We start from the raw sequence: 14,323 nt of genomic DNA on the forward strand, positions 1-14,323 counted from the left end.
CTCTCAAATCTTCAATATGGCCCAGGAACATTTTAACCAAATGTGATCCATGCATTGTCTTTCTGCAGTATTTATGACATTGGGTATTAGCCTTGTCTAACTACTGATTCTGTGTAATAGAAACAGTAATCAAAACTGGCTTGAGAATGTGTCCTTCAACCACTTGTGAGTTTTTCTTTATTTCTTTACATTTTTTGCTGCAAATCTGCGGAACTATCAGATCTTTGGCCAACTGCATTTCTTATGCCACTCAGGGCCTTTAAAAAAAAAAAAAAAAAAAAAAATATATATATATATATATATATAGGACTGCTGAGAAGCCCTTCAACTGCTTTTTCATTTCCAGGCCTCAGCCTAGCATTCAGGCTCAACCTCCCTGTGAAGTCTCAGCCCCCACCTCTCTTCTTAAGAGGGGCCTCAAGCTAATCTGGTCTGTAGGCTATTAGACCCCTATCGCTATCTCCACTTTCCTAAACCCTCCTTGTCCTTCAAAGCCCAGGCCAAGATATCAGGAAACTCCCAACAAGAAAGGGACCTACCCAGATTCTTAACCTCTGAGGCTTCCTCTTGGAACTTTGCCTGGGGGCACTTAGAATCTTCAATCTTGATAAGGAACAAGAACAAGTCTTAGCAGAGAAGGTTCCTTGTAAGGTTTTGTAAGGTCAGTCACAGCACCTTAATTATTGCAAGGGCACAGTATTTGTTAAATAATTGTCCTTTGAACAGATTCCCCGATTCTTTGCCTTTATACCTGCATAGCTGTCTCACCCTGGTATGCTCACCTGCCTGTGACTATCTAAGAAATCAAAACCTAAACTATTCTCACCATTAAACATATGAAAAGATGCTCAAGATCATTCCAGATTAGAGAAATGCAAATCAGTAAAATAAAGAGATTGTTTTCCCCAACATTCTAGAGGGCAATTTGGCAACCTGCAACTAATTTTTAAATGACCTGGACCTAGTAATTCCATTGCAAGTATATCCTTCAGCTATGTTTTAAAAAAGTAATCCCAAACACAATTACACAAAGCAGTTCATGGAGAGCACTGTTCATAAACACACACAAAAAAACCCCAGAAAACAACTTCAAGTAATATCACACAGTTCCCTTTTATATTAAAAAAATGTTAAAGAATACCTATATATGATGGCAGATGTAGACTTTTTTTCTCCATAGATACATAAGAAACTTATAAAATAACTATTTCTGGGGACAAGAGAAATAGGCATTTTGTTTTCATTTTATACCTCCAGATAATGTTTGAATTTTCTAATGTGTGTGTGCTGCTTTCATGTACAGCTAAATGAGAGGAATGTAGACCATTTGGGTGTTTTTCTTCATATTTTTCTTAATTTACTCTCTCATAACCATTCTAAAATGATTATTTTTTAATCCCACCTATTTTCAAGGCTCCACAGTACCTAGGACCACAGACATCACAAAGCACATGCAGATACACTTAGCACTGTACAGTGTCTCCATGTTTGACCTGCTCTAGCAGATCACAACTTCCCCAGCACAACAGGCGTGTCCATTAAGTCTTTGTAAACCTCACTGGGTGTAGTGGCTGGCTGGTGTAGAGTAGGCATTCAGATAAATACCCACTGAATAAGCAATAAATGGTGATGCCAACATTAATAAAATGATTCTTTTTCTCCTTTAGGCCTATATCTCAGACTTCAAAATAAATTCATCTAATAGAGTGGGTACTTAGAAAAGTTTGATCACCCAACAAAAGGGGAGAAAATGACCCAAAGTTGGTAAGTTACTTATTAGGAAAAAAGCTCTCTATGTTAAAAACAAAGGTAAAGGTTTAGAATGAGTTTCAAGGTAAGAAAATGTATCATGTCCTGATCTTAAAGGAAATGGTTTGTATCTTCTATGATTTCCAAGTTGGAGGTAACCTTAGAGATCATACAATCCAGCAGCTTATTGTTATTTTTTTAAATTCAAGTACAGTTGGCATACAATATTACCTTAGTTTCAGGTGGATGCTTAAAGGTTTTTTTTTATTATTTTATTTTTTTGCAGAATCTTTTTTATTCTCCAAATGGAAGTCTTCCAGAAAATGCCTACATATAAACAAGAAATAGCTAAGCTACCTAGTTCAGGAGATCATCTACAAAACTCGGTTCTTGTGTGTTTAATTCCCTGGGACTTGAAATTCAGACATCTGGTACTGAATTCCTGGCTGCATCATGTCCAGGCTGTCGAACTTTAAACTGGTCACTTGATTTCCCTGAAACATTTTTCTTATCTGTAAAATGGGAATAAAGTCAACACCTAACTTTCAAGATTGTTGCACATAAAGAACTTAAGAATGTGCCTAGCACGTGGTGCATGCCCAATAAATAAGAGCTATTTTCATGTAACTGCTCTGTGACTCAGTTTCCTCATCTGTAAAATGGGATTAATAAGAGTACCTACCTGGGAGAGTGGTTGCAAGCATTCAGTGAGTTAATATACATAAAAGCACTTAGAACTGTTCTAATGCAGTAGCCACTAGTCCCATGTAGCTACAGCACTAGAAAAGAGCTAACCTGAGACATGCTATACATGTAAAATACATACCAGAATCAGAAATCTTAGTACCAAAAAGTAAAATATCTCATTGGTATTTCGTATGTGGATTACATGTTGAAATAATATTTTGATATAGTGGATTAAAGAAAACCTTAAAATGAATTTCCTGTTTCTTTTTAATTTTTAAATGTGGCTGTTAGAAAATGTAAACTCAGACATGCGGCTTGCGATTTATTTCTGTTGGATGCCGCAGCCTGAGAAGAGCACTGGCATTATCATTACTGTCACCATTACTTTATGTGGGGGATGCTGAGATGAAGGGAAGGCCCCACCTCCTGGAAAGTTACAACCCAGTGAGGAAAAGGGAAAGACTGCCATGGCAGTGAGAAGCGTCACGTCAAGCTATTAATTTTGTCTGCCTTGGTGGCATCGAAGGGGCATCCCAACCAGCACGGGTACAGGAAGGCTCCACGGCTGACTGGGCGGCCCCTGTGGCCTGGAAAGAGACAGAATGGCTTGGCCAGCGCCGCGACCATTACGATGGAGCCCTACACTGTGCAGAGTATATACGGTGTCTTTCCTTCAGGACTGGGAGCAGGTATTTCCCGTAACTGGAGGTGTGGGTGGGAAGGATGTCATCCCCAGCCGCCCAGACGCTGCCCACAGACCCCTCTCCCGCCTGGCTATCACCTAGGCCACAGACGACTCCAAGGTCCCTAGCCCCACTCCCGGCTACCCTTGGGATGCCAAGACCCTCCTCTGCCTCAACCCCCTCGGCCTCCCACTAAACGTCTCAGTCCCTGCCTAGCCCACCAAATTTCCCCGCTCCCCCAAAGTCCTTAATCTACTACTTAGTTCCCCAAATTCCCTTCTGTCTGATCAAGATGCTCCTCAGCCCCTCTACTGGGACCCCTCAAACTCTGCTTGTTTCCAGAGGTCCCCCAGTCCCACCTCGGAGACCCAAACTCTCCTGAGAGACCTTTCGGCTCGCCCTTAGGCCTCCGACAACTCTCGGCCCCCCAAACTCGCCTCAGACCCCAATTCTGCTCAGTCCCTCCCTGGGTCCGTCTCCCCCCGCCACCCCCCCCCCCCCAACACAAGGCCATAACGCACACCGGAAGCGCTTGGTCTGGTTCTCCTAAGCGCTCCTCGACCGCAGGTGACCCTCAGCCTAGCCCCCCAGATCCCCGCTCAGCCTTCCCGACACCACCCCGGGCCCGGCCCCGGCCCCGCGGCTCCGCGCCCGGCCCCGCGGCTCCGCGCCCAACCCCGAGGCTCCTCGCCCGGCCCCGCGGCTCCGCGCCCGACCCCGAGGCTCCTCGCCCGGCCCCGCGGTTCCGCACCTGCCCCGAGTCTCCGCGCCCGGCCCTGCGGCTCCGCGCCCGGCCCCCAGGCTCCTCGCCCGGCCCCGCGGCTCCGCACCTGCCCCGAGTCTCCTCGCCCGGCCCCGAGGCTCCGCGCCCGGCACACCCTGGCCGCCAGGCCCACCAGGCCCACCTGCACGCCCAGCTGGTTCAGCTGCTGCATGTCGCCGCCTACAGCCTCCGGCACGGGGTCTTGCGTGCAGTGCAGGCGGCCCATGGTGTCCTCCCGGCCCCACCGGCCCTGCCGCTCCCGCCGCTCCCCGTCTCTCTCCCGTCTTCCTCCTTGGCCGCGGCCCGCCTCGCCGCGCTTCCGCAGCAGCACTTTCGCCACAGGCCGCCGTCAGCCGACATCATCGCGCTCCTCCCGCCCCCCCACCAACCGCTGGCGCGAGAGCGGGGCGGGGCACCCTCGCGGAGCCAGGACACGCGCTAACGCCGGGCGGTGGGGGCCGTGCGCCCTCACTGACACACACAGACCCCCGGGGGCGAGGCGTCCTTGTGGAACGCCCTGGAGGAGTCACGGACACGCGTGGCTGCTGCGCCCAGGGGAGGTCCCTGAGGAACACAGCGGTCAAACATGGGATTCCCTACCGATTCTCCTGCTGGGTGACTTAACACAGCTTGGCTTTTCTGAACCTCAGTTTCATTATCCCTAATACGATCTCTGGAGTGGCTAATCCTCCTAAAATGTTTAGAAATAGCCTGGCACACAGGAAGTCCTCCATCAATGGCTAGCTGCTGTCATTATCATTATTATTCAGCAGTTATTTATTGCATGCCTACTAGATGCCAGGCCATGAGGATAGGGGACTGAACAATTCAGGCCAGGTGCCCCTGGGAGGGCTTACATCAGAGTAGAGCAGTAGGTCTCACACTTGAGCTTTCATCAGCATCTTCTGGGGGTGCTTATTCCAAGGCCCATTAATGGGCCACCCCCTCCCCAGTATCTAGTTAGAAAGGCCTAGGGTGGAGGGTGATAATTTGCATTTCTAGCAACCTCCCAGGGACCACACTTAGATAACTTCTGGAATGGAGCAACTGGCCTAAGGAAGTGCAAGGACTGTGATAGTGTCAGGAAGGGCTGTGATCAAGTGGGGAAGGGGAGGTTATTGGGACAGTTGATAATCACTGCAGCCCTGAAACACTTTAACCCTAAGGCTCTCTTCCAAAGGACCCCTCGAATTCCCCAGGTCCCCATGAACAAATGGAGCACCCTGGCTCATTAGCTCAGCTGGTTAGAGCATCAACCTGCTATGCAAAGTTTGTGGGTTTGATAACTGGTCAGGGCCCATACAAGAATCAGCCAATGAGTGCATGAGTAAGTGGAACAAGAAACTGATGTTTCTCTCTCTCTCCCTTCCTCTAAAATTAACAACAAAGAAAGAAAGAAAGAAGAGAGAGAAGGGGGGGAGAAAGAAAGAGAGTGAGAGAGAGAGAGAGAGAAACAGAAACAGAAGCACCTTCCAGCCAAGATGAAGGCATAGGTAGACACACTTTACCTCCTATCACAATCATAAGAAGGACTACATCTATAAAGTGGTACCTGTAAGACTATAAGCTGATTTCTCAAAAGAAACTTTGCAGGCAAGAAGGGACTGGCAGGAAATATTCAAAGTGATGAAGGGCAAGGACCTATAACCAAGACCACTCTATCCAGCAAAGCTATAATTTAGAATGGAAGGGCAGACAAAGTGCTTCCCAGACAAGGTAAAGCTAAAGAAGTTCATCATCACCAAGCCATTATTATATGAAAAGTTAAAAGGACTTATTTAAGAAAAAGAAGATCAAAACCATGAACATTAAAATGACAACAATGGCCCTGGCTGGTGTGGCTCAGTGGATTGAGTGCCAGCCTGTGAAACAAAGGGTCATGGGTTCGATTCCCAGTCGGGGCACATGCCTGGGTTGCAGGCCAGGTCCCCAGTGGGGGGCGTGTGAGAGGCAGCCACACATTGATGTTTCTCTCCCTCTCTTTCTCCCTCCCTTCCTCTGTCTCTAAAAATAAATAAATAAATAAAATCTTAAAAAAAAAAAATAAATAAAATAAAATGACAACAATGGCCAAGACAGAGGCCTAGACAGACACACTGCATCTCCCTCCACAACTAAGAAGGAATACAACTACCTCAGAACTAGAGACAACTAGAAGTTCCAGAAAACTGAGCTGCATGGAAGTCGAACAAAGATACACAGTATTCCCTCACTTATCACGGGTATTACATTCTAGACACCCCCACGATAGGTGAAAATCTGTGAAGTAGGAACATTACATTTATTTTAGTATTTATATATATTTTAAGGCTTTAGAAACCCTTCCCACACACTTATAAACCGTTCCCAGTTCCTTACTAACCTTTCCCACATTTTTATAAACACTACTTATGTTCTTAAACATATTCTACACTCTTAAACCTGCATAACTTTAACAACATACATATACAGTACTGCAAAATCCTGCGATATAGCAAAAAATCTGCAATAAATAATTTAATATAATATTTTTTTTAATCCCACAATACAGTGAGGCCATGGTAAGTGAACTGCGATATAGAGAGGGACTACTGTAAAGAAGAAATACTCATCCAGACAGGTAAAAGGGATGGAGCTGGGGCAGAGAGGATGTGGTGTGGTGGCAGCAACAGCAGCAGTAGGCCAGAGGAAAGTATAGTCAAACATTTAAAAAAGTTGTAAGGGACACCTGGGGAGTGCTCCCAGCACCAGACCAGACCGCGCGACTCTCAGTTCCAGCGCTGGCGAAAAATAAGGCCCCATTGCTTCTCACTGTACAAATTGCCTGTCTCTCAGTAGAGTCCATTTGTTTAAAGGACCCCCAGGGTCATAGAACATCCGCAGACCCACCCACTCTGGGAACAATGGCCAGGGCAACAGCTAGAGAGGTGCCAGTCCCATACAGAAGTGGGAGAAGAGCCTGGAAAAGGGGTGAATGCTGAGAAAACAGCATTGTTCCCTCTCAGACCCCAGCCCCACACACAGCACCACAACATGGTGAAACGGGTCACCCTGTACTGACAAATACCCAAGGCTCCACCTATTACAACCTAGAGGTGGGACAGCTCTACCTAAGACACAGAGGCAAACAAACACAGGAACCTGTCAAGATGAGGAGACAGAGAAATATGACCCAAAAGAGGGAATGGATCAAGGTTCCAGTGGGAGAACTAAGCGACAACGAGATAGCCAACCTAACAGATGAGGAGATAGACAACCTAACAGATGAAGAGTTCAAAACACTGGTGATAAAGATGCTCACAGACTAGACAGATATGTTTAAGTATGGAAAATGCATAAGGGAAGAAGTGAAGGCTATGCTAAATGAAATGAAGAAAACACCACACAAAACCAATGGTGACAGGAAGGAAACTGGGGTTCAAATCAATGATTTGGAACATAAGGAAGAAAAAAACAGTCGACCAGTACAGAAAGAGGAAACAAGAATTGAAAAAAATGAGGAGAGGCTTAGAAACCTCTGGAACAACTTTAAACATGCCAACAACTGAATCATAGGGGTGCCAGAAGGAGAACAGGAAGAGCAACAAATAGAAAGCTTATGTTAAAAAAATGATGAGGAAAAACTTCCAAAGTTTGGGGAAGGAAATAGACAGACAAGTTCAGGAAACACAGAGAGTCCCAAACAAGCTAGACCCAAAGAGGACCACACCAAGACACATCATAATGAAAATGCTAAAGGTTAAAGAGGAGAGAATCTTAAAAGCAGCAAGAGAAAAGCAGAGTTACCTACAAAGAGGTGCCTATGAGACTATCAGCTGATTTCTCAAAAGAAACTTTGCAGGCAAGAAGGGACTGGCAAGAAGTATTCAATGTGATGAAAAGCAAGGACCTACAACCAAGACCACTCTACCCAGCAAAGCTATATTTTAGAATGGAAAGGCAGAGGAAGTGCTTTCCAGACAAGGTAAAGCTAAAGGAGTTCGTCATCACCAAGCCATTATTATATGAAATGTTAAAGGGACTTATTTAAGAAAAAGAAGATCAACACTATGAACATTAAAATGACAACAAACTCACAACTACCAACAACTGAATATAAAAAATAAAAACAAAAACAAACTAAGCAAACAACCAGAACAGGAAAAGAATCACAGGTATGGGGAGCATGTAGAGGGATGTCAGCTGGGAAGGGGAAGGGAGAGATGGGGGGAAATGGTGGAGGGATTAAGAAGCATAGTAGGAAGGTGCAGAAAAGGGGGATGTTAAGAATAGTACCAGAAAGGGTAAAGTCAACGAATTTATATGCACGACCCATGGACATGATAAGGGGAGTGGGACTGCTAGAGGGAGGGTGGGGTGCTGGGTAGAGGGGAGAAAAGGGAAAAGAAATTGGGACAATTGTAACAGAATAATCAATAAAATATACTTAAAAAGAAAGAAAGAAAGAAAGAAACGGAGACATGCTCCCTGCAATCTAGGACCTGACCACCAAGTTCAAGACCTTCACCTCCCTATGTGCCCAGCTGTGTGAATAATATGGAGGTGGTCCCCAGAGCATATGGAGTCAGGGACTATGTACAGGATTGGCTGGGTTTCTCTGCCAGGCTTTCTTCTTTACCCTTCTGAAAAAAATCCCTCTGGAAGGGTATGAATGAAATGTCTTCTATACAGAGGTCAAGCCCCTCCCCTTTAATCATTTTTTTATTCATGTACTCATTCAACAGATAATATTGAGTATCTACTGTGGGGCAGATGCCACAACAGGTGCTGGGACACCACAGTGACAAAACTAGATGCAGTGCCTGGCCTGGGAGAAGTGAATTTGTTCAGGAAGGCAGATACACACATGTGAAATTCATGTGTGTATAAAATCGTTAACTGGTGCCAAGAAGTACAAAGTACTTTGAAAATGTGTACAGGGCACTTGTCCAAGTTCAAGGTACAAGTAAACCTTCGAGTTACAGACAGACAGGGATGGAACTCAGACTTCTTGACTCACCATCCAGAAATTTTTATTTTAAAATATTTAAAATCTTTTAAAAAAGATCCTGGTTAGGGAAGTATATTTATTCATATCTTTAAGTGTTAAATCAACTTTCTTAAAGTATAATTTATATAGAATTAAATCACTAATTTTAAGTGTGTTTCTTTAAGTTACTTTAGCTTTTTTTATTTTTTTAACATCCTTGAGGAAACCACTGGATTTCCTTTATTTCTGCTCCTACAGTGACGGGTGCTGAGGCATATCATAAATATTTGTGGAATGTGATTAGCTTATGTGACAGAAAATAGAGAAAGGGAAAGAAATTCACTTGAAACTACAGGTCAACATTGTCATGAGACAGTAACCGTATTGTCTTTCGGTATTTTTCCACATGACAAGTCATTGGGGTTTCTGTAATTTGTTTTGTTTTTACATATTCAGGGTTCTCCCAAGCTATTAAATTCTGATCTTCAAAGTATGGTTCTTGGACCATCAGCGGAGACATTAACCAGGAGTCTGTTAGAAATGAAGACTCTCAGGCTTACCCTAGACCTGCTGATTCAGGGTCTGCATTTTTAACAAGATCTTCAGGTGATTTCTGGGTACATTAAGGTTTGAAGTACAAATAATAACCATTTTTAAATGCCTTCCATGTGCAGGACATTTTTTTAAAAAACACCCAAATACACACCATGTATGTTAATAGTTTGCACAGCCTATTTATTGTTGCTCATATTATTTCTATTTTAATGCTCATCACATTGTGTTATTGCTGTTGTTAACATATTTGGCTCCCCCACTTAGTAATTTTGTTATCTTGGGCAAATTACCTTTCTGTGCCTCCATTTCTTTTATTATTATTTTTATTTTTTTATTTTTTATTTTTACTTACTGATTTTTACAAAGAGGAAGGGAGATAGAAAGAGAAACTTTGATTTGTTGTTCCACTTATTTATGTATTCATTGGTTGACTTTTGAATGTGCCCTGACTGGGGATTGAACCCACAACTCCAGCTTATGGGGACAAAGCTCTAACCAACTGAGCAACCGGGCCAGGGTTCCATTTCTTTTTCCAAATGAAGATAATAATAGAACCTACTTGAAAAGATGAAATAAGATAATGCTTGTAAAACACTGAACACAGCAACTGGCTCATGGTAAGTGCTCAATAAATGTTTGTTATTATTCCAATTTTTCAATCTTATAAACAGAACATGGCAAAAAGCATCCCTGTTCACAATCTTTTTCCACATCTGATCATTTCATTGGGAAAAATTCCTAGAAGGATCAAGGGATACTATGTTCAGAGTTTCTGGGTTCAAAATAGCACAAGGATAGACAATATTTCAAGGTAGGGAGAGTTAAGACCATAACTTATCTCTCTGAGAACACCCAGAAATTAGCATTTCAGCCTAAACGGGAGCTGGAGGCAGGTTGATCCTACCAACAACCGACATCCCTTCAGTCCCAAGGAGAAGTCCAAGTGCTCTCAAAGAAGTGCTCAAAATCTTAGACAATACAATTCTTGGCTCTAATTTATAAATGGTACAAAAACATCATCACAAAATACAACATAATATTCTAAGCCCTGGCCGGGTAGTTCAGTTCATTAGAGTGTCATCCTGATACTCCAAGGTTTCGAGTTCTATGCCCAGACAGGGCACATACAAGAAGTAACCAATGAATGCATGAATAAATGGAACAAAAAATAGATGTTTCTCTCTCCCTCCCTCTCTCTCCGAAAATCAATTAATTAAAAATATATATAGTCTACTGAATGCTCATATCTAATTCCCATGGTTGCCTATTTAGGTCTTTACGATTTTTCAGTTTTATTAAGACCTTCGCAACTAAGAAAGATAATAGATAAAAATGGCCTTTCTGACATTCTCCTTCACAACCCACTCTTGGATAGAGGAAGGAGCAGTAATTACTGCTAATGTGATAACTTTGTAGCAGGAAATGCAGATCTGGGACCAGGCCTCCCTTCTAAAGAACCCCCACTTCCAGCAGCTCCCACTTCAGCCTTAATGAGGGACCTTGCTCCCTTCATTCACTTTAAAATGTCCCTGTGGAAAGCAAAGGAGACCCCCTCCCCCAGCCCTGCAAGTGAAAGAAGTTCATTAAGAAGTTCTTTCTCAGGCAGGAGGATTCCTGCTGGGAATTTCGCCAAGAGGCCAGGTTCTCCCTAGGAGAAAGGTTGACCCTTCATTCTCTGAAATGCCAAAGGACGTTTTTTAGAAACAAACTTTTTATTTTGAGATAACTGTAGATTCATATACAGTTGTTAGAAATCATACAGAGAGATCTCTACACCCTTTACTCAGTTTCTCTCAATGCACAGATTTCATCTTGCAAACCTGTAGTAGAGTTTCACGACTAGGAGACTGACATTGAAACAGTAGAGATACAGAAGGGTCCTGCGTGTTGCCCAAGGGCATTTTAACAGAAGGGACAAACTCCATGTCCTCTTTTACCAAAAACTGGAAAAAAAATACTATGGACATTTTCATGTTTCCATTTATTATCCTAATCATACCGTCCATATTAGCTCCTTTATTATAAAAGCACATAACAAAAACACAAAATTACAGTTGGCCTAGACTTTTCAAAACACCTATGACACAAAATTGATCAACAAAGGAAGTCTGGGGAATTTTTCCAGATTAAAAGAAACTAAAAAAGATAAGTTAACTAAATGCAACAGTGTGATCCTGGATGGAGGATTACAATTGCTATAAAAAGATATTACTGGCACAAGAATGTGAATACCCTTTACTAAATTGTACACTTAGAAATAGTTAAGATGGTAAATTTTATGTTATGTGTGTTCTGTTAAACCATAATTTTAAAAAAGGACATTATTGGGACAACTGATGAAATTTGAACACAACTATAAATTAGACAAGAATATTGTATCAATGTTTAATTCCTGAATTTGATAATCATACTTGGTTATGTAAGAGAACGTCTTTGTTCTTAAGAAATACATACTGCAAATATTTAAGGTAAAGGGGGACAAAATGTTTCGAGAAAAAGTTGAGAGGATAGTGCAAATATGACATATTAACAACTGGTGACTGGGTAGAGTATACAGTTATTCTTTGTATTATTTCTGTCACTCTTTTGTCGATTTGAATTTATTTACAAAATACATTTTTAAAGGGGGTTAAAAAAAGTTTAATGATCTTTGTTCCCATCCTGTCATAAGAGAAGTCATTTTTTATTTTAACTAATATATCTTTGTGTACTCACTCTGGGAGAGTGTTAGCTATTTACATGCATTTTTCTCCCTTAATCCTCTCAGTAACCCCACCAGGAGGTCTTAACTCTTACCCTTGTTTTTTTGTAGGAGGGGAGATGGGGCTTAGGGAGGTGCTACCCAGTCACTTGCTGGTTGGGAGTAGGACTGAGAGCACCTCAGATGTGCTCTCAGGATCACTCTGGAATGACCTATTAAACTCCTCTCTCCATATTATTATTTTTTGAAGCATGGACTCATACATGCACTGTTTACACTATTTATAGCATCTTGCCTTTTCACTTACCAGTCTATTCACCCTATCAGCACTTACAGACTTGCTAGTTCTTTTCAGAGCTGTTTCATTGTATGGATAAGTCCTATCTGATTTAACCACTTAGGGTTTGCCCACGTTTTCGCTATTACAAGCAATGCTAGAGAGAACATTCCTACATATACAGATATCTCGTGAATGAAGTTATTGGGTCTCAGAATGGAATTGCTAGGTCAGTACCTTCCATTTGGGTGGGAGTTGATAAATTGCCCAAGAAGATTTGAAGTCAGCCTGTGTCACATGTCCTTTTTTTCTTTTGTAATTAAAAAAAATTATTTTAAATGAGTTTGAGAGAGAGAGAGGAAGGGAGAGAGAGCAACATCGATTCCTTGTTCTACTTATTTATGCATTCATTGGTTGAACCTGCAACTTTGGTGTATCGGCACAGCACTCTAAGCAACTGACCCACCCAAGCCAGGGCTCAAGCAAAATGTCTTTATTGAACACCTACTATGCACCAGCACCTCATGCTGGGTGCTGAGACAAAGCAGTGACCCAGATAAAAACTACCCTGCTGGGAGGCTGTTAAGGCAGAGGAAATGAGACACTTACAAAAAGGAGTTAAAAAAAAAATAGTAAATCAGGACCAGGTTGGATGCAGACTCGGCAACACATGGAGCTGCTGCGAGATTACTGATTAGTTGTCAAATTGACTCTGAGCTCGCTGGAAGCAAAGGGAGAGGAGGCGATTCAATTTTCCGTACATGTGAATTAATATAAACAAACTTCTATTGTTGAATTTCAAGGAGAGTTCCAATTCTAATTTTTACATAGGATGTTGTAATGAACTTACTTGTCCATTTAAAAAATATTCTTCCAACGCTCAAGATTTTTTCTTGAGATAAATTTGAGATATGTAATTCCTGGAGTTAAGTTGAAGTCTTTTTAAGGTCCTTGGCCTAAGCTCTAATGGAAATTTAAACTCTCCCCTCTAGAAATTTGCTCTTTAAAGAGCCTTTTGGTAGTTCCTAGTTTTGAGGGTGGAGGTGATAATGCCTTCAACCTTTTGGGAATCTCACCCCTTATTTCAAATTCAAGGTAGGACTCCTTCGCCTAAGAAAATGAGGGCTTAGATCTCTATTGTCTGCTTTGTTTTTCTCCTCAGGAATGCCTGCCCTGGCCATGATTAAGACTGCAATGCTAATTGCTACTGGATGCTGTGAACACAATCTGGGAGTATAACCTTGGGGGAGTTACCTGGAGAACTTTCTATTGTAGACTGTTTTTATTATCTTAAAAATTAAAGAGTCCATTCATTCATCCAAGCAGCAGATATTTATTGAGCACCTACTATGTGCCAGGCCCCTTGCTAGGTACTGGAGACATGGCAGTGAACAGCTCAGACTACTGCTCCTCCCCCATGCAGCTCACACTCTAAAGCAGGAGACATACTGTATTTGAAGTCCCTCAAAGACATCACAAAGGGATAAATTCTAGGAAGGAGAGTGGGGGGTTGTGAGTAGGTTCAAACCCCTGGGGGGCGGGAGAGGAAGCGGTGTATGTAAGACCTGAAAGACGAATGAAAGTTAAACAGAGTTGTCATACTCTGGACAAAAGAATATAACAGTCAAGGGTATGTCACCCTGCTTTCTTCCATTACTCCCCAGGTCAACATAACTCAGTACAGTAGTTTCGACTTATCCGTGGCTTTGCTTTCTGCAGTTTCAGTCACCCATGATCAACCATGGTCTGAAAATATTAAATGGAAAATTCTAGAAAGAAACAATCATAAGTTTTAAATTATCCTCCATTCTGAGTAGCCTGATGAAATCTCACGCCTCCTACCCAGGGCATGAATCACGCCTTTCTCTAGAGTCTCTAGGCTGTGTGTGCTCCCCACCCCTCGGTCACTTAGTGGCCGTCCCTGCCCTGTTTCTGTTCAAGAAACATTTATTTTACTTAA

At 42.6% G+C, this 14,323-nt stretch overlaps 1 protein-coding gene across 3 annotated transcripts in view; it reads right to left on the reverse strand.

Annotated features, from left to right (window-relative positions):
• The window catches only part of COMMD7 (COMM domain containing 7), a 43,131-nt gene that overhangs the window by 17,224 nt on the left and 11,584 nt on the right, over window positions 1–14,323 (reverse strand). Inside the window, exon 1 of one of the 3 annotated variants that reach the window (XM_090286226.1) lies at window positions 4,025–4,251. The exons of the other annotated variants lie outside the window; for them this stretch is intronic. Coding sequence (XP_090142352.1) covers window positions 4,025–4,108 — 84 coding nt within the window. The 5' untranslated portion in view covers window positions 4,109–4,251. Of the gene's footprint in view, window positions 1–4,024; window positions 4,252–14,323 lie in introns of those variants that run through there. 3 annotated transcript variants of the gene reach the window in all.

Source organism: Furipterus horrens, unplaced genomic scaffold (genome assembly GCF_987537825.1).
Source record: "Furipterus horrens unplaced genomic scaffold, mFurHor1.1.pri manual_scaffold_8, whole genome shotgun sequence".
Lineage (NCBI taxonomy): Eukaryota > Metazoa > Chordata > Mammalia > Chiroptera > Furipteridae > Furipterus > Furipterus horrens.